General features: G+C 36.4%; 2 protein-coding genes across 2 annotated transcripts; one reads left to right on the top strand and one right to left on the bottom strand.

Annotated features, from left to right (window-relative positions):
• On the bottom strand, positions 1-5,486 carry LOC127874945 (V-type proton ATPase subunit D-like). The gene is made up of 7 exons (XM_052419651.1): positions 5,351-5,486; positions 3,538-3,655; positions 3,267-3,414; positions 2,370-2,414; positions 1,591-1,761; positions 746-824; positions 1-492 (listed from the first exon to the last, which is right to left on the bottom strand). Exons 1-7 carry the CDS (start codon positions 5,389-5,391, stop codon positions 348-350), a joined length of 747 nt encoding a protein of 248 aa, XP_052275611.1. The 5' UTR covers positions 5,392-5,486; the 3' UTR covers positions 1-347.
• LOC127874944 (fumarate hydratase, mitochondrial-like) lies at positions 5,439-27,857 on the top strand. Its single transcript, XM_052419650.1, has 10 exons — positions 5,439-5,561; positions 10,156-11,439; positions 12,153-12,287; positions 12,963-13,073; positions 14,403-14,579; positions 17,707-17,862; positions 18,351-18,462; positions 19,071-19,151; positions 20,753-20,956; positions 25,999-27,857. Exons 1-10 carry the CDS (start codon positions 5,547-5,549, stop codon positions 26,421-26,423), a joined length of 2,700 nt encoding a protein of 899 aa, XP_052275610.1. The 5' UTR covers positions 5,439-5,546; the 3' UTR covers positions 26,424-27,857.
• Positions 27,858-27,873: the final 16 nt, after the last annotated feature.

The raw sequence follows: 27,873 nt of genomic DNA, 5'->3' as shown, positions 1-27,873 counted from the left end.
TAACACTTTCATGGATTTTATTAAATTAAACATGCATATAAAGTTAAGTCTGTTTGTATATATTACATACTGGTATGTCTGCCAAAATGTAGAAAATTATACTACATCTACATAACTTAAAATAACCCTATCTTGATTATAAGATATAATTATAAATCAAACTCCTTAAAACAACAATATATTTCTAATAAAAGAACACGTTCTTCCAACAAATCATCAAAGTTAAAAGTACCGAATATTTCACTTGCTGTCAACACAAATAATCACCTACGGGCATAACTGTCTGAAGCAAAAGTAGATACATGTATTCAAAACAGGGCAGTTAGGTTGATCAGATTACATAAACGCTAGTTAAAAAGCAAGTCTTCATCTCTATCCCCTTCTAGGATATTGTCCACTTTGTCAACCTCTACGCCCTGTAGTCGCAGTTCTTCCTTGACTTTCTCTGCTTCCTTACGGACCTTCTTCTTTTTCTCTTGGATTTTCTTTAACCTGAAGTTGACACAAAAGGGGCTGATGGTTAATCTGGTTCACCTCAAATCTTTCCTACAGTGTCTGAGTTCAGTGAAAATAAAACAATTATTACCATGCAATCAACACTTGGGACAGAAGTTTGGCATGCTTTTGGACATATCATTCTTTCTGGCGTGAAAAGGCGCTAAGCAAATGCTAAACCATATGCTATTGGTTACAAAATCCTGTAAACTTAAAAAACAACAACCAACAAACTTTGATATTTATCTACCTAAAGAACTCTTCTCTTTCCCTCTCGTCCAACTCTGTTGTGATGTAGGATAGTGTGTTTTCAATTCTAGGAATGATTACTGAAACAGAAATGTAGAAAACAATTAAGCTAAAAGCAAATGTTTTACAGAATCTGATATTTTATGAAGCTTTGTTCTCCAAGATTACATTAAAAATCTGCTCACCTGAACTGTTTATACTTTAAATAAACCTGATAGGATGTGATTTAAATACAAGAATTATTAAAAACTGACAACTGTTTCAGCATATTCAAAAAAGAAAAATATCAAGTAGACGTAAAGTACCCGGTGATTAACAAATGTTTCATTATGACACATATGTAGAGATTGAACAAAAAGTACTGTGCTGTCAAGTGATGTTCAGATATTAACATTTGCGCTACGATTTCTATTTAAAGTTCTTCAATCCATGTCCTGCAAACATGTATTTTGAGAAGAACAAACTCCATCCAAGATGGGTGCTAGTAGGCCATATTGAATCTAATCAATACAAACAGAATGTTACACATTTCTCCATTTTAATAGTTTTTTCAATTAATGATGAACATGAAAATAAAATATACATGAACAAGTCAAAGTACATTAAATGAATACATATTTATCATGGCTGGTAATGAGCATATTGAATTTTAAAGAGAAATGTTTTTATTCTAACTTAAAAAGCCTTTACATTTAGACTAGGACATGAACAACGTTTACGACAAACAGTTGAACAGTGTAGAAGAAGTCACCACTTGCAAATACCATATACGCAAAAACACAACATTTTTGTCTATGCTCTATGCAAGCAGCATGTGAAGAACCATTAGGTATTTATATTAGTTACCATGCTCAATGGCGTTGACTCTTCGGTTGGTGATCTTGATCACCTCGTCAAGGGTAACAAAGGAGGTCTGCAGTGAGGCCAACTGTACCAGCAGCTCCACGGCCTTTGCATAGTTCTTCTTCAGTCGGTCTATCTGCTGGCCTCCACGGGACAGACCAGTCAGCTCATAGCCTGGTTAAACAGGGACAAGACATAATGAATTAGGGCATGGAGAATCAAGGTTCTACCATCAGGTGACATGTGCCCCAATTGCTAGGTATGTGTTACGTTTACACCAAAATAAATCTAAGTACATAGATTGGCCAGAAAATGTCAACTTCATACCTCAGACATAATTAGTGCTATGGAAAAAACTAACAACTTAAACTAAGTTTCACTAAGTTTCAAAAGTGTAAAAAGTGAACAAATGTGCCAAAAAGAAACAAAGAGTTAAAAGTGGAAGTAAATTACCAGAATAGTATTCAAGACATTGGAAATAGTAAAGAAATAGGTCAGAACAAAGTTTTGGGCTTGATTTTGATAGTGAAGTTTCAAGAAAACAGGATTGCTAAAATTCAATATATTTAGTTAAAATTTGTTAAAATTTGGATAGACAAATATTGTTATAAAATTCAATCACATGTGCTCAATCACCCTAGAATGGTCATTATTTATGACAATTTATATCTCAAAGTAACGATGTTAAAACTGCAGTCATTTTGAGAGGTTAAGTGGTAACTACACATTATTTTAGGGGAGAACAGGAGGCATTTGAAGTGGCAGATGTAAGAACAACTTACTGTCAACACCATCTGTGAAATGCTCAAAGATTGGCAGCTGTACACCTGAAAAAACATAACAGATTATGTACAGAAGGTTTATAAACTATCATCCTTAGAGATCTTGAAAGGCCTTATATTCATTTTTCCTTTTCATAATTGTTTAAATGAAAGTCATATTCTGACAATAAAAAAAGTTTGAAATAAGCCTTTTATGACAAATTTTGCAAACACAAAAAACATATGCTTTAAAAAAAAAGTAATGCAAAATGAAATTTAACTTTACTCCAAAAATAATCATCTTGAAGTACAAGGGAAATGATACTATATAGACCAAAATCATTTTGTGTAGAATACAAAGTATACAGATATTAAACAAACAAGAGCTGTCACCATAGGATGACACATGCCCCCTATGAACGCTTTGATAGAAGTTATGAGCATTTTACCACGCTAAATCCTTGAAATGCACTAAGTGACCCCGTGACCTAGTTTTTGACCCGGCATGACCCATATTCAAATTTGACCTAGATATTGTCTAGATACAACTTCTGACCAAGTCTGGTAAAGATCGGATCAAAAGTATTTGAAATAGAGAGCGGACACGAAAAGTGTGACAGAGACAGACTGACAGACTTACAGACGGACAGTGCGAAAACTATATAACCCCTTTTCTTCGAAAGGGGGCATAAAAAGTCAAATTTTATTTAACCCATATGATAAGATAATTTTTACATGCAAATTTAATGCAACTTTCTCTGCTTAAACTTGTGACAATATCCAGTATTTTAACCACTTAAAACAAAGCACCAAACATAAACATAAGTTTATCAGAAAGCCTTGTTTAAATGTTTGCTGTTGAAGAAAATGAAAGACCTTCGGCTGCTTCTAATTTTATTCACTGTTAAAACTCTTTACCTGCCACATTATCTTTCTTAGATCTGACTTTGAGCTGTGCCTTGTTCACATTCTGTAAAACCATATGGTTAAAGTCCCCAGTGGTAAATTTGGCCTCTGCCAGAGAGAACACGGATTCCTTCATCACGTCACCCATCTTCATCTTTGTCTGTAATCAAGAAAAATAATTGAACTGTAGACCCTGTGCCCAAAATGGTTTGGGACTTCCCAGTGGATCTGTATGCCATGCTCTGTAAGGTATTTAAATTTTAATGACGGTGGAATTACAAACCTCTATAATTTTTTTCAGGATCTGTCTGAACCGCATGGTCAACGCATCTGCTTTCTTCTTCAGAAGACTGTGTCCCTTTTGAGCTCCCTTCAGACGCTGCTTCATTATGGCCAGCGCCCTGGGGATATAAAAAATTCATGTATCCTACCAGTGTACCGCTTTTTTTCACCATCTTAAGAATGGTGCCAGGACCTATTGGTAAGGGTTAAATCATGTCATTTTGACAAAAGCTGGAAATTTTGATTTTTGTATACAAATACTTTAAAATTGCAGATAAAATAGATACTACATTTATTTAAAAAAAAATGCTATTATTCAACTAGAAATGGCGCGGCAGAGGCCGACGCGTATCCCCACGCCGCATGTTTGACCCAAGGGCGCCCCAGGGTTGATCATGGGGCCATGCATAGTTGAGATTGACTGTATTGTCATAAGAGAAGTTCAGTATCAATTAGAAGTGAATGGGTGTAAAAATAAAGAAGTTATAGTAAAAGGCAATTTTGGGAGGGTGTGGCCTATGTGGGCGGGGTGCCCCAGGGTTGGTAATGGGGCCATGCATAGTTGAGATTGACCGTATTGTCATAAGAGAGGTTCAGTATCAATTTGAAGTGAATCAGTGTATTAATGAAGAAATTATAGTAAAAGGCAATTTTGGGCGGGTGTGGTCTATGTGGGCGTGGCGCCCCAGGGTTGGCAACGGGGCCATGCATAGTTGAGTTTGACCGTTTTGTCATAAGAGAGGTTCAGTATCAATTTGAAGTGAATCAGTGTAGAAATGAAGAAGTTAATGTAAAATAACCTAAATTTTTTTATAGTAAATGGATTTTTTTGGTGGGTGTGGCCTATGTGGGCGGGCGCCCCAGGGTTGGGATTGGGGCCATGCATAGTTGAGATTGACCCTAATGTCATAACAAAAGTTCAGTATCAATTTGAAGTGAATCCGTGTAGAAATGAAAAAATTATAGTAAATGGAAATTTTTGGTGGGTGTGGCCTATGTGGGCGGGGCGCCCCAGGGTTGGGAATGGGGCCATGCATGGTTGAGATTGACCGTATTGTCATAGGTGAGGTCCAGTATCAATTTGAAGTGAATCGGTGTAGAAATAAAGAAGTAAATGTAAAATAACCTAAAAAAATGAGTGATAATTTCTGACGCGGCCCCACCCCAACCCCTATAACTTTTGACCCAGGGGTCAGATCAAAATTCCAAATAGTGCACCGTCGCACATATGCTCATAGCTACCATGTGTGTAAATTTCAAGGTTCTAGTGCTTTTAGTGTAGGAGGAGATAGTGGCCAGGACGGACGGACAGACGGACAGACGGACGGACGGACGGACGGCGGAGATCACCACAATATCCCCACCTTTTTTTCAAAAAGCGTGGGGATAACAAATACGGCTGAATAGGCAAATAAACTGAACTTTCTCAAAATGTAAATTTCAGGGAGTCATTTAAGGAAAATACATAGTTTTTCAGTTCTTGAGATTAGGAATTGGTCCGAATTGCAGACGCCCATTTGACAAAAACCTGCTGATGGGCTCAAATATTTCCATCAGTTACATGTACCTGATTGAGATACAGGATTTATTAAACACCCAATCGGTTACATACACATCCTTGTTTATTTGCTCTCTTTGAACATGATGTTTGCCTTAGAATTTAGATGCTTAGTTTCTAGCATCATACTCAGTGAAGCAAAGAATAAAATGTAATGTTTAAATTAAGTTTGTCTCATAAGTTTACGGTAAGAATAATCAAAATTGTAAGTAAAACATATTTTCATTCAAAACACGTAACAAAGCCGTCTACGTACATTCGAGAAGGGAAAATATTTAATCTGTCTTTTCCTGACATTTTTGTGAAGTTTCACCGGAACCGGAAATCGAAATCATGTGAATGGCGTTTTGTAACCCTACCTGGACTACTCTTCATTGTTGACTTCCCCTTCCTGTCAAAACGGGATGAAAACGACTTAAGGATAATAACACGCATTTCTTTGAATATTTGTGATGGCAGCACCAAGCGTAAGTTGATTTGTAGAAATGAGGTGTTTTTTTAATCATGTTATTCATGTGTTCTTGAGTTTGATCGTGAATTGTTAACCAATTCAAATGTATTCGCCGTCGAGTTACCAGAAATGACGCTGCCCCAATTCGACGTGTTGCAGGCTCTTTCGACCCCAAGCTCTTTCGACTCAGTCCGAAAATTCAGGCTGATTCGTCCACAAGCCTATTCGGGACCAAATTGACCAGATTTATTTGGCCCTATATTTAATAACACACATTTTATAATTGATGACTGCACTTATAGATGTAGTGATTTAAGGTTAAGTGTCTAACTACCACTCTGGAGGTCGTGGGTTCAATCCCCCGCTTGAGCTCCGTGTTTTACCAATAATGGCAACGAGGCAATCACGAAGTTTGAATATGCAAATGTGTAAAGATTTCAGGGAGCCGCATGTGTAGCAAAAAGTGTCTGGGGCCTTGAATAGGGGGAGGAGTGTAGTGTGATTAAAGGTCACTTTCAACAGCCTTGCTGTTGGGCTAGCTCTTTAGCAACTCAGTAAAAATATCTGACTACCGTTCTGGAGGTCGTGGGTTCAATCCCCTGCTTGAGCTCCGTATTTTCACAATATAGATTGTCAGTTTGTGCTTTTAATATTGCCTCTGTCAGAGGCTCTGAATGAATATGTACCAGGGGTTTTCTTCGCCTCATTGGGAAGAGGCCCTAACCTATGGATTTTGGGAAGAAATTGCTCATTTTGGGAAGAAATATTCTCGCAAAAATTACTGCTTTGGGAAATGAAAAAGCTGGTGTAAGTTAGGATTTTTAGGAAAACTGCATGATTTTAAAGAAATTTTCAATTGGGAAGGGGCCTTTAATAGGTCTCTGTTATATAAGGCTGAAAACCCCTGTAACAGTACAATTCCCTTATAAGGATCGTCTTCTGATTTCGATCACTTTGTTTACAGTAAGAGCTCTTGTGATAACGTCACACAGTGACACATTTCCCAAGTATTTTGTATCAATTTAATTACTACGCTCAGACATCTCGAAAGACCGTCCTTATCTACAAGCCAGTCTGGCCTACGAGGAGAAAAAATTTACATGCCAGTTGTTAATTTCAAAGGCCTCAATTTTAAGTGTTTTATGATCCTGGAGGGACATTGCGTAGTAAATTCAAAAAGAGAATGTTAACATGTGATTGATTTATGAAATGGCTTAAAAAGTGTGAACAGCCTGATTTGAAGAAATAAAGTGTTTGTTTTTTCAGTTTGGGAAAAATATTTACACATATAAACCTACATAACTGAGTATTATTGATGTTTTTAACACAGATTTATTAATTTATCAAATACTTTTACCTTTTATTATCTTCCATTTCACTAACATGCCATAACAGTAAACTGTATAGAGTGACAAACATATAATAAAGCAGAATATGCACATGAATCTGATTATTCACAGATCCACGAACATATAAATTCAAACATGTTTGTCTGTTTCCATTTACAAACGATAATCGTGTTGGATTTCATTTTGCAAGAAGAATGAACTCCAAATTATTAACACTTATTCTGTGACATTCATAAATTTCGAATGAAAATGTGTTTAATCTGATTATACACAGATCCAAGAAAATATAAATCAAATCATATTTGTTATGCCCCCCTGGGAAAAAGAGGGGGTATATTGCTTTGCTCATGTCGGTCGGTCGGCCGGTCGGTCGGTCCGTCCGTCCGTCCACCAGGTGGTTTCCGGATGATAACTCAAGAACACTTGGGGCTAGGATCATGAAACTTCATAGGTACATTGAGCATGACTCGCAGATGACCCCTATTGATTTTGAGGTCACTAGGTCAAAGGTCAAGGTCACAGGTGAAGGTCACTGTTACTGGAAATAGGCATTTTAAGGATTTAGCATGGTTCAAACAAGGGAAACAACTACGGTTTATGCATGTTCTTTTTATTACAGATTTGCCTCCCTTTAATTCATTCAAAATCTCATTTTACAGCAGAGATTCCAAATCTGACCTGTAAATGAGCCCCATATTTACTGCCAGTGCTAGGTTACCTTTTCCCATTTGATCATTCTTAAGTATTGGTATTGTAATGCTGCTACTGCTGCTGCTATTGCTACTGCTACTACTGCTACTACTACTACTACTACTACTACTACTACTACTGCTTCTACTACTACTACTACTACTTCTACTACTACTACTACTACTACTACACCACCACCACCACCACCACCACCACTTATTCTACCATGTCTACTATTACTACTTCTACTTCTACTTTTACTACTACTACTACTTTTACTACTACTACTACTACTACTACTACTACTACTACTACTACTACTACTACTACTACTACTACTACTACTACTACTACTACTACTACTACTTCTACTACTACTACTACTACTACTACTACTACTACTACTACTACTACTACTACTACTACTACTACTACTACTACTATTACTACTACTACTACTACTACAACTACTACTACTACTACTACTACTACTACTACTACTACACCACCACCACCACCACCACCACCACCACCGTTCACAGTGACAAAAAACTTATTCACACAATGGCTGCTACTACAACTTATAGCCCATATAGGGGGGCATGCATGTTTTACAAACAGCCCTTGTTTTTTTCCATTTGCGAACGATAATCTTGTTATATATCTTTTCGAGAGTAGAATAAACTCCAAATTATGAACACTAATTCTGTAACATTATAAATTTCTAATGTCAATGTGTTTATTGTATCTAAAACATATATATAAATATATGGATGTTCATAGGCAATGTCCGACGGGCTGATGGGCTTTCGCCATGTCTGGTAAGTTACGCTTGAAAATAAATACAGAAACAACCAAAATGAGGAAAAAAACAAGTACAATTGCACTTGAAAATCTTACATCAACAGAATTAATCCAAATGTATTCCTATTTCATTCAATTTTTGGTCCTCTTTATTTAACTTGAATTGCAAAGTGAGGCAGACAACTGCGCTAGTGTAAACACAAAAGTTCATGTATTTGATTTATTTTAAAGAAAATATTAATACCTTTTTCCCCCGATTCTCAGAAAATGTTGGATGGATCAATATGTGCGCTCACATTCCGAAAATAGGTGAAATGATCATAAACACATGTTCAGTTGGTATAACCAGTCCCGATTGGATGCTATTTGTATCAAATCGTTAAATAGTAACATATATGCCAAAATTTTATTTGAACAAATTGTGAACGTTTGTGTTTTTGCAATTCTTAAGCACATTAATGTGTTCTTGTTGCTCAGAAGAAGATTGACTGATTAAATAGAAACTTCTTTAAGTTGTAAATTGAAGTTATAAAAAAGTTTAATTGCTGTTTCAATTTGTATAAATATGTTAAGTGAATCAAATTTTGAAATTTTGTTGGCCTAATGCCTTTCACAATCGAGTACTCTTGCTTTCCTGATGTGACGTCTCTAAACCTGGTAAACAACGCGCATAGTGGATGTAATTTGCATATGTGTATGGAAAGATCAGCTAAGCATGCTTAAACACGCTTTGAATAAACAATTTTGACATGGATTTTCAGGAATTAAATATAAGATAAATCTTTTATTACTTCGTTGTTTGCATTAATTCAGAAATTCCTCTTAGTACTTGTTTCCTTAACCGCTTGATTCATGGTAATCAGGGGATATAATTTATTAAATGTATTCATGATGAGTATATTTTGTGATTGAAACTGCATTATTATTATCACTTTTAAGATATCCAAATATGTGCAAACGATATAACTATATAGTTTGTTTTATTTTAAAGTAGTCTCTTGAATTCTTAATCCTTATTTGGACAACATACCTCATTACCTGAAGCAAATGACAAAAGATAAATTAATGCAAATCGAATAAACTTTAATAACAATAGTATTATATTGAAATAAACAATATTCCTTAGAACTTTATAAAGAATATCGGCCAAAATATTAGCAACAATCTATTCAAATTAAAAATGGGACCGAAAAATCCTGGTACTTGGGCCGAATGAGCCTGAAATTGCGACCAAAAGAGCTTGATTAAAGGGGAGCAGAAAAAGCAGACAACATTCAACAGCATTTTTGTTTTGCCTCTGTTTGATACATATTAAGCGACATTTGTTGAAGTCATACAATAACAGATTGTATTCTACGCACAATTTACTATAGTTGTTATTTGTTATGTGGAAAATAGCTGGTTCAAAGGTAAGATATTGTTGATTGGTTTGCAATTGATGTATTTTAATGTTTTTTAATTAATGCAAAACCTTTGAACACTTAACACACAATTTTCTTTGCAAATAAGATAGTGAAAAAATGCATCGGTTTCTTATGCAAAAGCGCACAATTTTCATTAATAAGTCATGTGACTGTCATGTTACAAACATTGTATACATAGATTATTTTTCCTTACTAAAAATGTGTATGCGTAAAATTTATTTGATGTCCGCAATTTTTGTTGGTAATTTTTTTTGGTTATGCTAAATAAAATTGTAACTAGCAAGTGTTTATGTTGGTAATTGCATGAAATGGTTATTACTTATTTTTATTTACTTATTTGTAGGTTCCTCAAAAGCAGTACAGGTGCTATTCACCAACTGCCATGAATGCAGCTTTTGACAAGGTGTTGTTGACAGGGGCCTCTATAAGAACCACAGCCAAAGAATATTGCATCCCAGAAGCTTCTCTGCGACACAGGTTAAATGGGAGAGTCAATTCCGAGGCAACACATTCTGGACCACCACCTACATTCACTCAAGAGGAAGAGGCACACTTCACGGACCATCTGAAATTAATGGCAAGCTGTGGCTATGGTTACAGTCGGTCAGAAGTTGTTAACATGGCAAGCGAATATGCAATATTTCTTAGAAAACGGGACAAGGAGCATCCGCTCACGCTGAAGTGGTTCAGGCTGTTTATGCAACGCTGGCCCGAGCTGCAATTGTTGAAGCCTCGTGGGCTTGAGGTTCAACGTGCCAAAGCCACCAATACAGAATCTGTGTCAACATATTACGCTGAACTGGGCTATATCCTTGACAAGTACAATCTAAAGCATAAGCCAGAACGGATATACATCGTTGATGAGAAAGGTTTGTCGACGTCCCATAAACAGCCTTTAGAAGTTCCAAGCTGCCAATCTCAGCAACAAGCAGTAACATCTGCTTCAACAAACCTCGTCACAATCATTGGTTGCGGAAATGCCATAGGTAAAAGTGTTCCGCCATTCTTTGTATTTCCAGGGAAAAGGATGAAGTCGCAATTATTAGACGGAGGTGTTGATGGCGTTGATGGTACAGTCACTGAGTCCGGGTTGAGTAATAGTGCTGTGTACAAAAGGTACCTTGAGCAACACCTGCTAAAATACTTACCTGAACGTTGTCTGGACAATCCTGTTCTGATTCTCTATGATGGCCATAAGTCTCAGGTAAATCTGGGGTTGATTGATTGGGCCAAATCACAGAACATCATCCTGTTTGTTCTGCCAGCACACACAAGCCATGTGTTGCATCCTTTTGATGTTGGCTGTTTTGGGCCATTCGAGCGGATCTACAGCTCTGTGTGTCACAAGTTCATGCACGACAACTGTGGGCAAAGTATCACACGCATCAATGTGTGTGCACTTGGAAGCAAGGCATATTCACAATCACTGTCATCAAAGAATTTGCAAGCATCCTTTTGCAAAACCGGCCTCTACCCATACAATCCAACTCCTATATATTCCTCAGTATTCAAGCCATCAGAAGCCCTTCAACAACAAACCAGTTTCCTTAAATCAATCACCCAACCCTCAGGAATGGAAGTCTCCAAGAAACCAGCAGCAAAAAAGCGAAAGTACCTCAATTCAGTGGTCAGTGGCAAGATTTGTTTGCGAATGTTATTATGTGACCTTTTAGGTTACACTATTATAATAGCAATTCTCAAAATAACAGAACATGTCAATAAATTAGTAGATTCTATCTTTTGTGGTTTTGAACCCTTTCCCATTCAGAAGCAAAGTGAAAATGGCTATCTGCAAACAGCATAAAACCAGAACAGCCTTCGAGTAACTCGCAGTCTGTCAAGGTTTTATGCTGTTTGCTGCTCATCAGTATCTAAGGGTTGGAACTGAAACCTTTAAAACTTGCATCTAGTAAGATAGGCCTTTAATGAAATTTACCTTTCTGAGAGACTACAAATGCGCACAAATAGGTATCTTAAGTGGTTAAGGGTTAAACATAGTACAGCACCAGTTTCACTTTTTAACACACACAGTAAACAGTATTGTTTTGTATGAAATTTAATGTAATTGTGGACAGCAAAATCTTAGCAAATGTCCATTGTTGTTTAATCAATATAAAAATCCTTATCCAATATGAGTTTGATTAAGGGTGCTACATAAATTCAACAGACCAAAGTTGATTTGATAGTTTGCTGTTAAATGCCTTGCTAAAAAATGACAGCCCAAAATTCTCAATTGTTCAAGCAGAAATTGTACATGTTTGTTTTGTTGCAGTTTCACATTGCTTATGTGTTTTTATAACCTGATAGAGTTGATAAATCATTGATGAAGTTTTTCTTCAGACTGAAGGCAACATGTACCGAACAGAGACGGATAGTTTTGGACCAATAAATGTTCCAGAATCGAAGTACTATGGGGCCAACACAGCCAGATCTCTAACCAACTTTGATATTGGAGGGGAAAGTGAAAGAATGCCTGTAAGATTTTTATTATTTACTTTCAATAAATGAAGTAATCATTATTTAAACAGACATTTGATTATATTTGAAATAAGTTTAATTTAAGATTAAAATCAATAGAAAAATTCTCATAACTTTTATTTCGCTTCAGATGTAACCTTCATATTTGGTATGCATGTGTATATAGACAAGGCCTTTCTATATGCACACAAATTTTGACCCCTTTGACCTTGACCTTCAACTTAGGGTCCGCGTTAAGGTTTTGAAATCCGCGTTTAGGTTTCGAAAAATGCTCATAACTTCTATCAAAGCGTTTTCTGGGGGCATATGTCATCCTATGAAGACAGCTCTTGTTTAAATCTTATTATTAGGAAAAAATAATATATCAAGCAATAATATTTTTTTCCAAGTTTGAGGTAAATTTATGCTACAATTCCCAATTCCACAGGTAACATTCATGTTCCCAATATGGGGATAAAAAGCACTGATCTGTCACAATGGTTGAGTATATGTGCCTGTGTGTCCGAGCTGGCTTGGATTGTAACTTGGTTATTCATCCTGCAAGTTAGTTGAATATAACTTACCACAAATGTTATTGTGCATTTTTAACAATTAGCTGGAGGTCTTGCTGATGGGCATCGGGTAAAAAAATTTAGTGTACCTTATTTGAGACAGAATTCTGTTCTATTTCAGGCCCCAGTGATAAAAGCGCTAGCTATTCTGAAATATTGTGCGGCAGACGTGAACAAGCAGTATGGTCTGAAAGCAGAGATAGCAGAGTATATCAAGAAGGCAGCAGTGGAGGTTAGATTGTCTTAGATAAAGATGCATAGAAAGATGACAGTTGGATTGAGTTTTTTTGAGTTGTAGAGATAGATAATCATATAGAATTAAATTGTAATGTGTTAGAGATAGATGCATGGGTAGTATGGGTGGATAGGGTTGTATTGAGTCAGATTAGAAATAGTTGCATAGATGCGTTATGGGCGGGTGTGTGTGAAGATAGTTCATAAGATTATATTTTTAATTTTTCTTTATAGATAGAATACATCATGGTGGGTTTGAGTATATTTGGCTGTGCTAGAGTTGGAAGCATTGGTATATTAAGGGTGGGAAGGGTTTTACTGGTGGGTGATGTTAGGGATAGAAATTTAAAAAAAATGCATTGGTGTTAGATGCCGAGATAGGTATTTGGAGGGATGGCTTTATATAGCTGTTTAAGAGATATATGCATAGATTAATCATCTATTGGGTAGTTTTATGCATAGATAGATCATGGCTGGGTGGGGTTTTATGGGGTTGTTTTAAAGATAAAAGCATTTATAGATCATTGAAGGGTTCGGTCAAATGGAATAGTTTTAGAGAAAAATGTATGTATAGATAAATGGCGTTTGGATAGTTTAAATGCATAGATAACTAATGAATGGATGGGTTTTTATATGTTCATAATCATGCCTACATGTATCACAAATGATACAATCAAACATGGATCAGTCAATAGAGAATACATGGTTGGTGTCGAGATGGAGAAAGTTAATCCGGTGAGGCTTAGAAAAAGAAAATATTTTTCTTTTTCAGGCCGAACCGGATAAACTTTCTCCATCTCGGCACCAACCATGTATTCAATTTATCCTGCTTCATGCCGTTGACACATTTTATCAAAGACAAATGCTAAATTGACATAACAATATAATTATTCTTGTCGAGCCTCCTTCATGTACACAACATTCCAGACGCCCGAATAACTACCGATTGTGTCACGTAAACAAAGTTCCACTTTTAACTGCTCCTTTTAATACTTTCCTTTTGAAAATATGAGAAGAAATAAAAATCGAATCGAGAATGTGATATTTTTCTCTTGGTCTACAATTATGATAGCAGACGATATTGGTAAAATACTACATCCTTGTATAGTGTATTGAAAGGGTTACACTCAACTGTGTGTCACAGCGTGCGTAGGAATACACTACTTCCTGTTGACCAGAGATAGGAAAATTTATTCGACCCTGCTTTATTAGGTCAATGTTTGCAACAGAGGCAGGATAAAACTGGTTATCTGGTAGATGAGTTTGGCCATACCTATGTGTCTAATACATGCAGGGTTTCACCTGTAAACGTCTATGTGTATGACAGGTGATACAAGGAAAACTGGCCGACCATTTCCCGCTGGTGATCTGGCAGACTGGTTCTGGCACCCAGAGCAACATGAACATGAATGAGGTGCTCAGCAATCGGGCCATTGAGATGATGGGGGGCACACTGGGCAGCAAGACACCTGTTCACCCCAACGATCATGTGAACATGAGCCAGGTAATCTACAGGCATCAAAATAAGATGTTTGACCTCGCAAGTCCTTATGTCATATTATTATACATTAAGGAGGAAGGCAATGACACAAACAAGAATTTGTTGCTGGTTGAATTCCCTGCTCAGCCACATAAGTTGTGTGAGGATCTCTAATGACTTGATTTCTATGATCATTCTCCACTTTTCTCTGATTCAAGTAGAGATTCATTTAAAATAGAATGTTTCATGTTACCAGTGGGTGTCATTGAGACCAAGATAACAAATAGTGTCTATATTTCTGTTCATACAAGTTTTTTTCTGAATAGAGTGTTATTTTATGCTTTTTCAATAATGTAAGCCTATTTTCAGTTTACTGTTAGTTACTTTCAATCCCCATGGTATTCTTATATATATTAAACAATTAAGCATTATTTAAAAAAATAATAAAGTCATTTAGATAAGAAAATATCAATATATTATTAGATCTACTGGCCGATGCCTGAATAGCTTATGTCATGGCGTGGTTTCCGTCGTCCGTCCATGCGTGCGTGCGTGCGTTAAACTTTTTCTTGTTTACACGATAAAGTTCACAGTTTTCATCCGATTCTTTTCAAACTTGTTCAGTGTCTTTATATTAATGAGGACTTGAACCCTATTGAAAATGGATTACATCAGAGTAAAAAGTCCAGAACGATCTCCCCTTGAATTTGAGAAAATTGTGAAATAAGGCTTGTTTACGCAATTAAGTCCACAGTTTTCATCCGATTCTTTTCAAACTTGTTCAGTGTCTTTATATTAATGAGAACTCGAACCCTATTGAAAATGGGTTACATCAGATTAAAAAGTCCAGAATTATCTCCCCTTGAATTTGAAAAAATTGTAAGATAAGGCTTGTTTACGCAATAAAGGCCACAGTTTTCATCCGATTCTTTTCAAACTTGTTCAGTGTCTTTATATTAATGAGGACTCGAACCCTATTGAAAATGGGTTACATCAGAGTAAAAAGTCCAGAATTTTCTTCCCTTGAATTTGAGAAAATTGTGAAATAAGGCTTGTTTACGCAATAAAGTCCACAGTTTTCATCCAATCATTTCCCAACTTGCACAGTGTCTTTATCTGAATGACGAGTCAAATCCTATTGAAAATGAGCAAGATCGGAGTTATAAGTCCAGAATTATCTCCCCTTGAATTTGAGAAAAAAAAGAAAATCTTTAACATTTTGCCATAACTTTTTCAATATTGAAGATAGCAACTTCATATTTGGCATGCATGTGTATCTCATGGAGCTGCACATTTTGAGTGGTGAAAGGTCAAGGTCATCCTTCAAGGTCAAAGGTAAAAAAAATAAAAAATCAAAGCGGCACAGAAGGGGACATAGTGTTTCCGACAAACACATTTTTTGTTTGTTTACATTTAAAGTTCTATCCTTTTTAAACTTCAACGGATGTTTTATATCATCAAGGGCCAGAACCCCATTGAGAGTGAAGAAAATTTGTCCAACTTATTGTTGAAAAGGAGCCATTTGAAGTTTTAATTTTACGTTTTTTCTTGTTTATGCGATAAATTTCCCATATTGGGTCTGTTTATTTTAAACTTACTCAGATTGTTCATACTATCAAGGGCTTGAGCCCTATTGATTCAAGCCAGTAGAGCAATTCAGGCCCTCATGGGCGTCTTGTATGTTCTAGATATATGATTACATTTATATTATTAAAACACAGGGAAAATCATATTTAACAAAAAAGTTAATAATGGAAGGCTTTTGAGCTAATGTTAATATCAGTCCCTGCTACATTGTAAGCAATGATGATTTGATTTTGTATTAATAAGATCTTGTAAAAGATCATGATGATTTTGAAAATAGATTGTTGTCTTCATATAAAAAACACAAGACAAACAATATTATAAATTGTTTCTCTTAAGGGGTGTTGCGGCAGTTTATTTAACCGAGGATATATTTATAGCAACACCGATGATGCTATTATCACGACTCAATATTTTTGTTATCAGTATCATCAGAAATGACCGAGTTGGTTCATAATACAATTGTCAGTGGTTCGATTCCAGGCGGGGTTAACTTTTTTTTAAACTTTTTTTTCTTTCTTTAATTTCATACTTGTTTTATACTGGAGTTCTTTAGTCCTGTTGTTTACATTTATCAATTTTAAGCATTTAAACACAAACTTCAAAACATGCCGAATTCTGTGAACATGTAAGTTATTAATGATTAAGGCCGATACTGTATGGTATTATGTTTGTGATTAAATATTGTTTTTTATTAATTTCTTTTGGTAAGCTGTTGTGATCCCAGTTAAGATTGTAAACAATTTCTAATGTTTATGCATATTTCTGACAATCTATGTACCGGTACTTGGGTTTTGTCTTATTGCTGTTTTTTAATGAAATTTGACGTCTAGACGGTAGGGATAATTAAAACAAAAAATCTCTGTTAAAAGTGCGGTGACCCCCTTTTTTGTTTTTGTTTCATGATAACAATACATAGATGAACATATTTAAGAAGTTTCGCAAAAAGTTATTTGATAGAACTTTTTTAAATTTCATTTTTGTGGTAAAAATAGTAAAAAAATGACGTTTTTTGGGTGACATAAAAATTATAAAAATTAAATTTCTTAAAAGTTAACTTGTGTTCTCCATTTTTTTGGTTGTTTGTGGTTACTTAAATGGTATATGATATATATTAGCTTATATAATCTCTACATATTTCCAATTTCATAGGTTATTAATCATTATTATGCTATTCGAGATTTTTCAGTTTTAATGAAAAAGTACATATTATATAATGGTGAATAAAATCCAAACAAAGCCGGTGACCCTATGTTTTTATTGCATTTTTCATTTAGTATTTGTATGTAGTACTTGAATAAAAATTTTGAGCAAAAGTTATTAGATGGAAAAAAATCATCAAAACTGCAGCAACACCCCTTAATTTTATTTGTTGCTGAAATGAGTTACGAAAATAAAATCGCAAACACTTTTGAAACATTATATTTTAATTGCAAGTAAATAAAAATTGCATCATTTTAAACATTTTATATCAAAACAGTATTAAATTCCCATCTCTTCCTTTTATGGAAGGTTTTCTGGTGCTGTTAGTACTGAAAACATCAAACATTTGTCCTTATATTGACAGAGTTCCAATGATACATTCCCGACTGCGATGCACATAGCTGTCGCCATGGAGACCCATGAGAGACTGTTGCCTGGGCTACAGAGCCTTCATGATGCATTGAAAGTGAAGGCCGACGAATTTCAGAACATCATTAAAATAGGAAGAACACATACACAGGTAAGCATGTTAGATGATAATTATGTTAATATGTATACCACAAGTTACAGATAATGTCTTATCAGGAGACCCTGGGTTGGATCCCTATCTTATCAGGAGACCCTGGGTTGAATCCCTATCTTATCAGGAGACCCTGGGTTGGATCCCTATTCTGAGGGTGTTCTCAAGATCTTCTATTGAGACACCAAGTATTGGACCTACACTGAAACAGACTCGTATGTGTCTCAACAGGCCTTAGGTTTTAATTCAAGTGAGCAATACATAGGCTCAAACTCAATATGTAATCATATTTCAAGTTGTCTTCATAATTGCATTGTAAGACATTTGATAAGCATGTTGAAACAAAAAGCCTTTCTTTAAAATGGCCAACAAGACCTGATCTCAATTGATTTAATAGCAGTAAACAAATACATCTATTAATTATTAACTACTATAAACAAACACATGTATCATCAAAATAATAATGCCCTCCCTTGTGACTGATTCAGGATGCCACGCCCCTGACTCTGGGTCAGGAATTCAGTGGGTACGTACAACAAATGGCATACGGACAATTGAGGGTGAAGTCATGCCTTCCCAGACTCTATGAGTTAGCAGCAGGTCAGTGGTGTTGTCAATTACTTTGGACTTCATTTCAGGGGTAAATATAGGAACATTTTCTCAAATACAGAAATTGATTATTTTAATTTACCAGTAGTTGATTCAATTTAAATATGTTTAGTCTAACATCAATAATGTCTCCTACAAAACTTTCATAGTTGCATGGATGAAATCTATAAACACTCGCTACATGCTCACGTCACCTGACCTCTTTTAAACCTTGACATTGACCTACCGGTACTTTTGGACTTGAATGAATTCAAAAGGTCAAAACTAATTTTAAACAAAAATGATAAATTTAATCTTTTATCAATAATTGTTCCTTGAAAGCTTTAATACTTGCATGGATGATGTCTTTGTATGCTATCAACACACATCATTTTTTTGACATTTACATTTATCTACCTTTGGACTTATCAGAAAGTCACCATTGTTGTTGCCAGGTTTGTTGTTATTGGATGTGAAATAAATGCGTCGCAGTCTAGGAAAATGGGACTTAATTTGCAGATTGCACAGCACAGGCTAATCAGGGACAACACTTAACGCACATGCATTAAGCCCAGTTTTCCTAGAATGAGGCTGGCTTCAAAATAAACATAATTTTTCAGGGGGAACAGCAGTTGGCACTGGACTGAACACCCGAATAGGTTTTGCAGAGAATGTGGCCAAAGAGATTGCCCAATATACAGGTATGTAGAAAATAGACTGGGACTGATATTGAAGTTGTCTTAAAATAGCAGTTCTCAGTTGCATGTGAAGTACATCTAACTTTCATGTTCATTTTCAGAGTTATTAAATGCTTCTCATTAACTGATAAAAGAAGCTTCTTACACCTGCTTTTAGTAAATTAATTGGGCCGTGCTCTGTGAAAAAGGGGTTTAATGCATGTGCCGTAAAGTGTTGTCCCAGATTAGCCTGTGCAGTCTGCACAGGCTAATCAGGGACGAAACATTCCACTTTAATTATATTTTCTGTTTAAAGAAAGTCTCTTCTTAGTGAAAAACCAGTTAAGGCGGAAAGTGACACACAAGACAAGTATTGTGCAAATACAGTGGAAAGTTTTCTGTTCCAATACCCAGTGTTGTTATACCCCCACAAACGAAGTTTAGAGGGGTATATAGGAGTGAGCTTGTCTGTTGGTCTGTCGGTCCGTATTAAGTGTCTCTAATTCAAGTTGTTTTCATCCGATCTTCACCAAACTTGCTCAGATGTTGTATCTAGATGATGTCTAGGTCAAGTTCGAATATGGGTCATGCCGGGTCAAAAACTAGGTCACTGGGTCACTAAGTGTGTTTTATACATTGAGCATTGTGTCCGCTCTCTATGTCAAGTAGTTTTCATCCGATCTTCATCAAACTTGATCAGAAGTTGTATATAGATGATGTCTAGGTCAAGTTTGAATATGGGTGATGCCCGATCAGAAACTAGGTCATTGGGTCACTAAGTGCGTTTTAAACATTCAGCATGTTGTCCGCTCTCTAATTCAAGTAGTTCTCATCCAATATCTTCACCAAACTTGGTCAGAAGTTTTATCGAGATGATCTATACGCCAAGTTTGAACATGGGCTATGCTGGGTCAAAAACTAGGTCACGGGGTCACTTAGTTATTTTTTAACATTTAGCATGGTGTCCGCTCTCTAATTGAAGTAGTTTTCATTCTATCTTCACCGAACTTGGTCAGAAGTTTTATCTAGATGATCTTAAGGCCAAGTTCGAACATGGGCCATGCCTGATCAAAAACTAGGTCACGGGGTCACGTAGTACGTTTTACACATTCAGCATGGTGATCGCTCTCTAATTCAAGTAGTTTTCATTCGATCTTCACCAAAACTTAGTCAGAAGTTGTATCTAGATGATGTATAGGTCAAGTTCGAACATGGGCCATGCGGGGTAAAAAACTAGGTCACTGGGTCACTTAGTGCGTTTTAAACATTGAGCATGGTGTCTGCTGTTTTTTGTGAAGACAACATGCAAAATATTCTGTGTCAATGCGGCATGTGGGGGTATTCGTCACGTCTGTGACAAAGCTCTAGTTTATCTAGCCATGTTCTTGGAAAATGGGTCTAAACGCCTGTGCCTATAGTAGCATACCAGATTAGCCTGTGTTGCACAGGCGACTGCAAAGGCTGGTCATGGACAACACTTTCTGCTTTTATGGAATTTTTCATTTAAAGAGAGTCTCTTCTGAACAAATTCCAGTCTAGGCAGAAAGTATTGTACCTGATTAGCCAGTGTGGACATGTATTAAGCCCCCTTTCTGCCAGACCAAGGTTCATCTGTATAATTAAAGGTTTACCGTTCGTCACCGCACCCAATAAGTTTGAGGCCCTTGCGGCACACGATGCCCTGGTGGAGCTGCACGGAGCACTGAACGTCGTTGCAACCAGCCTCATGAAGATTGCTAACGACATCCGCTTCCTGGGATCTGGTCCAAGATGTGGTCTGGGAGAGTTGTCCCTTCCAGAGAATGAGCCTGGCAGTAGTATTATGCCTGGTAAGATTGGTTTAAAGCAAATTATGTTTTAATGAAATAAATTTCAACCTGTTAGAATGTTGAAAAATTGAAAATCATAAGTTTTATACTAACTATATTTTATAATAGATAAAGTGTCATAAGACATTTCTTTTAATAGCGAAGGATATTGGTCTATAGAGATACTAAGAATTCCGGTATTAATTTTTTATTTTCCCCAGTCTTTACTGGGGGACATTGTTTTTGCCCTGTCTGTTTTTAGCTTATGTCATGGTCCTGTGTCCGTCGTGCGTGCGTGCGTTAACTTTTCCTTTTAACATCCTCTTCTCCTAAACTACTGGTCCAATTCTCATGAAATTTCTCAGGAATGTTCCTAGGTGAACCTCTTTCAAGTTTGTTCAAATTATGCCCCTGGGGTCAAATTTGACCCTGCCCCGGAGGTCACAAAATTGAAAATTTGCTTACATAAGGCCTATTTTGTGAAAACTTTAAAAATCTCTCGTCCATAACCATTGGCCTAGGGCTATCAAATTTGGTATGTAGAGACATCTAATAGTCCTCTACCAAATTTGTTCAAATTATGCCCCTGGAGTCAAAATTGACCCTGCCCCGGGGGTCACAAAATTGAACATATGCTAATATAGGGTCTATTTTGTGAAAACTTTTCAAATCTTTCGTCCATAACCATTGGGCCTAGGGCTACCAAATTTGGTATGTAGTGGCATCTCATAGTCCTCTACCAAGTTTGTTCAAATTATGCCCCTGGGGTCAAGTTTGACCCTGCCCCGAGGGTCACAAAATTGAACATATGCTTATATAAGGCCTTTTTTGTGAAAACTTTAAACGTATTGCATAGGGCTACCAAATTTGGTATGTAGTGACATGTTATAGTTCTCTTCTTAGTTTGTTCAAATTATGCCCCTGGGGTCAAATTTGAAACTGCCACGGGGGTCACAAAATTGAATATATGCTTATAAAGTGCTTATTTTGTGATAACTTAAAAAATCCTTCTGTCCATAACCATTGGGCCTATGGCTACCAAATTTGGTATGTAGTGACATCTTATAGTCCTCTACCAAGTTTGTTCAAATTATGCCCCTGGGGTCAAGTTTGACCCAGCCCTGAGGGTCACAAAATTAAACATATGCTTATATAAGGCCTATTTTGTGAAAACTTTAAAAATCTTCTTGTCCATAACTGTATGGAATAGGGCTACCAAATTTGGTTTGTAGTGACCTGTAATAGTTCTCTTAGTTTGTTCAAATTATGCCCCTGGGGTCAAATTTGAAACTGCCCCAGGGGTCACAGAATTGAATATATGCTTATAAAGGGCTTATTTTGTGAAAACTTAAAAAATATTCTTGTCCATAACCATTGGGCCTAGGGCTACCAAATTTGGTATGTAGTGACATCTTATAGTCCTCTACCAAGTTTGTTCAAATTATGCCCCTGGGGTCAAGTTGACCCTGCCCCGAGGGTCACAAAATTGAACATATGCTTATATAAGGCCTTTTGTGGGAAAACTTTAAAAATCTTCTTGTCCATAACTGTATGTAATAGGGCTACCAAATTTGGTATGTAGTGACATGTAATAGTTCTCTTCTTAGTTTGTTCAAATTATGCCCCTGGGGTCAAATTTGAAACTGCCCCGGGGGTCACAGAATTGAATATATGCTTATAAAGGGCTTATTTTGTGAAAACTTAAAAAATATTCTTGTCCATAACCATTGGGCCTAGGGCTACCAAATTTGGTATGTAGTGACATCTTATAGTCCTCTACCAAGTTTGTTCAAATTATGCCCCTGGGGTCAAGTTGACCCTGCCCGGAGGGTCACAAAATTGAACAAATGCTTATATAAGGCCTTTTGTGGGAAAACTTTAAAAATCTTATTGTCCATAACCGTATGGAATAGGGCTACCAAATTTGGTATGTAGTGACATGTAATAGTTTTTTCTTAGTTTGTTCAAATTACGCCCCTGGGGTTAAATTTGACCCTGCCCCGGGGAGTCACAAAATTGAACATATGCTTATTTAAGGCCTATTTTTTGAAAACTTTAAAAATCTTTCTGTCCATAACCATTGGGCCTAGGGCTACCAAATTTGGTATGTAGTGACATCTAATAAACCTCTACCGAATTTGTTCAAATAATGCCTCTGGGGTCATCTTTGACCCTGCCCCGGGGGGTCACAAAATTGAATAAACACTTATAAAGCGCCTATTTTGTGAATCTTCTTGTTGAAAACCATTCGGACTATGGCTACCAAATTTGGTATGCAGTAACATCTTATAGTCCTCTACCAAGTTTGTTCAAATTATGCCCTTTGGGTCAAATTTGACCCTGACCCACGGGTCACAAAATTGAACATTATATACACTTATATCTTGCTTATTTTGTGAAAACTTTAAAAATATTATTGTCCTTAACTCTAGGACCTAGGGCTACCACATTTTGTATATAGTGAGATATAGTAGTCCTCTACAAAGTTTGCTTACATTATGCCCCTGGGGTTAAGTTTGACCCAGCCACGGGGGTCACAAAAGTGTACATGTGCTTTAATAGGGCCTATATTTAAGTATTTGCACATTCCGAGAATATTTGTTTCAGCCTTTTTATAGCTCATCTATTTTTTGAAAAAAAATTATGAGCTATTGCCATCACCTTGGCGTCGGCGTTGGTGTCCAGTTAAGTTTTGCGTTTAGGTCCACTTTTCTCAGAAAGTATCAATGCTATTGCATTCAAACTTGGTACACTTACTTACTATCATGAGGGGACTGGGCAGGCAAAGTTAGATAACTCTGGCGTGCATTTTGACAGAATTACCGGGTATGTGCCCTTTTTATACTTAGAAAATTGAAAATATTGTTTAAGTTTTGTGTTTAGGTCCATTTTATTAGCTCATCTATTTTTTGAAGAAAAAAAAATGAGCTATTGTCATCACCTTGGCGTCGGCGTCGGCGTTGGCGTCCGGTTAAGTTTTGCGTTTAGGTCCACTTTTCTCAGAAAGTATCAATGCTATTGCATTCAAACTTGGTACACTTACTTACTATCATGAGGGAACTGGGCAGGCAAAGTTAGATAACTCTGGCGTGCATTTTGACAGTATTATGTGCCCTTTTTATACTTAGAAAATTGAAAATTTTGGTTAAGTTTTGCGTTTAGGTCCACTTTTCTCAGTAAGTATCAATGCTATTGCATTCAAACTTGGTACACTTACTTACTATCATGAGGGGACTGGGCAGGCAAAGTTAGATAACTCTAGCGTGCATTTTGACAGAATTATGTGCCCTTTTTATACTTAGAAAATTGAAAATTTTGGTTAAGTTTTGTGTTTAAGTCCATTTTATTCTTTAAGCATCAAAGCTATTGCTTTCATACTTGCAACACTTACTAACTATCATAAGGGGACTGTGCAGGCAAAGTAATGTAACTCTGACTGGCATTTTGACAGAATTATGTGCCCTTTTTATACTTAGAAAATTGAAAATTTGGTTAAGTTTTGTGTTTAGGTCCACTTTATTCCTACAGTATCAAAGCTATTGCTTTTATACTTGCAACACTTATTAACTATCATAAGGGGACTGTGAAGGCAAAGTGATGTAACTCTGACTGGCATTAAGACGGAATTATGGGCCCTTTATACTTAGAAAATTGAAAATTTGGTTAAGATTTGTGTTTTGGTCCACTTTACCCCTAAAGTATCATAGATATTGCTTTCATACTTGGAACACTCGCAAACTATCATAAGGGTACAGTAAAAGGACAAGTTGCATAACTCTGGTTGTCATTTTTACGGAATTATGGCCCTTTTTTGACTTAGTAACTTTTAATATATGGTTAAATTTTGTGTTTAGATCCACTTTACTTCTTAAGTATCAAGGCTATTGCTTTCAAACTTCAAATACTTTCATGCTATCATGAGGTTACTGTACCTGGCAAGTTGAATTTTACCTTGACCTTTGAATGACCTTGACTCTCAAGGTCAAATTATTAAATTTTGCTAAAATTGCCAGTACTTCTTTATTTATGATTAGATTTGATTGATACTTTGACAAAACTACTCTTACCTGACATACTACAATAGACTCCACCCAAACCATCCCCCGTGCCCTCCCCTCCTCCCCCGAATCCCCCCCCCTATTTTTTTTTTTTTTAAGATCATCTCACAAATGACAACCACGCCCTCACACTATACCCCCCACCCCACCCCCCCCCCTCCAATTTTTTTTTTTGAAACGGTTAAAAAACAAAAATATTTATTTTTATTATTTTATTTTTGAAATACCGTCCAACCATCGCACCCAAGAAACCCCTCCCCCCCACCCCCCCCACCCGAAAAAATAATAATATTTTTTTGCATTTTTTTCCGCATTTTTGGAAGATATATAATAAATGTCCACACCCCCACACTATACACCCCTCTTCACTCCACCCCTCCTTCCTTTGCGATTGAAATTGAGAGTCCCTTCACCTTTAAAAAGAAAATAGATGAGTGGTCTTCACCCGCAAGGCGGTGCTCTTGTTTTCAGCAGTGGAGCGATACAGGGCCATCATGGCCCTCTTGTTTGGTTTGTTTGCATCAAACTTTAACATTGGCCATAACTTTTGCAATATTGAAGATAGCAACTTGATATTTGGCATGCATGTGTGTCTCATGGAGCTGCACATTTTGAGTGGAGAAAGGTTAAAGTCAAGGTCATCCTTCAAGGTCAAAGGTCAAATATATGGGGGGACATAGTGTTTCACAAACACATCTTGTTTTAAAACATAATTTTCTGTTTGAAAATCTTTTGTTTAGCCAATAGCCAATCAATTGGTAGCATATAATGTATATATTTTGATAAAAATGTACCATATTTAGTCATTAAGAAATTGTGGACTTGAAATACATGTCAGTTAATAAACATGTTTCAATAAATTAAATAACAAGTATTTATTACCGGTAAATATTGCTAGTTCTATTGTTATTTTTTTTTATGCTTCTAAAATTGAGCAACAAAACACAAATTGTTGATCCATTTAAATGATTCTAAAAATGAGTCACATTCACAAGGCTATTTTAGGTAAGGTAAACCCGACCCAGTGCGAGGCTATCACCATGGTAGCAGCCCAGGTCATGGGAAATCAGGTTGCAGTTACGATCGGGAATAGCAACGGCCACTTTGAGCTGAACTGCTTCAAGCCATTGATAGTGAGCAACGTCCTGCAGTCAGTCAGACTATTGGGGGACGCCTGCCAGTCTTTCACAACAAACTGTGTCAATGGAATCAAAGCCAACAATGCTGTGATAGGAAAATTGCTCAACGAGTCTCTGATGCTGGTAACTGCACTCAATCCACATATCGGCTACGATAAAGCGGCCACTCTGGCAAAAACTGCGCATCGAGATGGTAGCACTCTCAAAGAAGCAGCCTTGAAACTTGGCTACTTGACTGCAGAGCAGTTTGATGAATGGGTTCGACCAGAAAACATGCTTGGACCAACATAGGAGACACAACTCTTGAAATCCTGTATTCTATACAGTTGTCTCATACATATCAGTACATTTGTTATATGATGGTTGAATACAGTTTTCTTTACAAAATCCTCACACAAAAATCTTCATTTAAAGGACCAGCGATACCTTCATTAATTGATAAACTTGGAAATTCAGTATAATTCATTGGTGGGCATTGAATTATTTTGTAATTGGTTGTTTAATATTATTAACCAGGTTTTCCGAAGGAAAAAACTGGTTATTAGATTGGCTAATGCGGGCGGGCTGGCTGGCTGGTTGGCGGGCTGGCGGGCGGGCGGAACAAGCTTGTCCGGGCCATAACTATGTCGTTTATTGTCAGATTTTAAAATCATTTGGCACATTTGTTCACCATCATTGGACGGTGTGTCGCGCGAAATAATTACGTCGATATCTCCAAGGTCAAGGTCACACTTTGAGTTCAAAGGTCAAAAATGGCCATAAATGAGCTTGTCCTGGCCATAACTATGTCATTCATTGTGATATTTTAAAATCATTTGGCACATTTGTTCACCATCATGGGACGGTGTGTCGCACGAAAGAATCACGTCAATATCTCCAATGTCAAGGTCGCCACAACTAAAAATATATTTAAAAAAAAAAAAAAAATGACAAAGGGGGTTAATTTTGTTTGTTCATTTCAAAAGTTCAGTTTGAGTTTTCTCCCTTTATCAGATTTTTTTTTTCACAATGAAAACCTGGTTTTGTGACAATTTTGTCCCTTGTATTATGTTGTTCTTAAAATGGTTGTTTTATAAAGAGAGATAAATGTTCTAAAGTTTTCAAGTACATGTTGTTATTGTTGTGCTACTGTAGTTCTCTACTGTATTGCATTTATTGTGGAGAAAATCTTTTTAATCATTATTCAAGTTGATATGCTTGATAAATTTACTTGAATGATGTTTCTATCTAATACTCTTTACATGCACTTACTTTAAATGCTACTTGTACTGTAAGTTGTACAATGTTGACATCTTTATTATGAGTAATGATAAGACATGGTCTATCCATGGAGGCATTCTACACAATATGCAAAATGAAGTTCTGAATTACATTTGTTTGGAATTGTATACATTGTAGAACGGTATGGGTGTTAGAAACAAAATAATGCCTGTAGAGTTTAAGGAAAGTTGATGTACAGTCAACCAGAGTACGGTATAGGGTGGAATATTACAGAGGGATCATTGTCATCTAGCTATTGTAGTACATGTTCTGTGGATATGTCACCTAGCAGGCTGTTATCCAGCTTAAATAAATAGGTCTAAAATTGATGGTATAGCTATAGTTTATGCAAGTTTATGTATGTATGTTTGTATGCTTGTTTCCCGTAATGAGATTATATTTTATACGGAGATCATTGTTCTCAAAAAGTTGTGAATGTTTTTTTTTCATAAACATATTTTTTTACCTTGGTTTTGTGTTT

This window comes from Dreissena polymorpha, chromosome 3 (genome assembly GCF_020536995.1).
Source record: "Dreissena polymorpha isolate Duluth1 chromosome 3, UMN_Dpol_1.0, whole genome shotgun sequence".
Taxonomy (NCBI): Eukaryota; Metazoa; Mollusca; class Bivalvia; order Myida; family Dreissenidae; genus Dreissena; species Dreissena polymorpha.
Note: the sequence above shows the minus strand (reverse complement) of the source record. Positions and strands in the feature narration are given on the sequence as shown.

Coding starts and splice junctions, on each gene's coding strand:
- LOC127874944 (XM_052419650.1), top strand. Junction 19,152..20,752: donor AGAGATTGCCCAATATACAG/GTATGTAGAAAA, acceptor GTATAATTAAAG/GTTTACCGTTCGTCACCGCA. Junction 20,957..25,998: donor TGGCAGTAGTATTATGCCTG/GTAAGATTGGTT, acceptor AGGCTATTTTAG/GTAAGGTAAACCCGACCCAG.
- LOC127874945 (XM_052419651.1), bottom strand. CDS start 5,391: ATGTCAGGAAAAGACAGATTAAATATTTTCCCTTCTCGAAT. Junction 3,415..3,537: donor TCCTGAAAAAAATTATAGAG/GTTTGTAATTCC, acceptor TCTTGATTACAG/ACAAAGATGAAGATGGGTGA. Junction 2,415..3,266: donor TAAGAAAGATAATGTGGCAG/GTAAAGAGTTTT, acceptor ATGTTTTTTCAG/GTGTACAGCTGCCAATCTTT.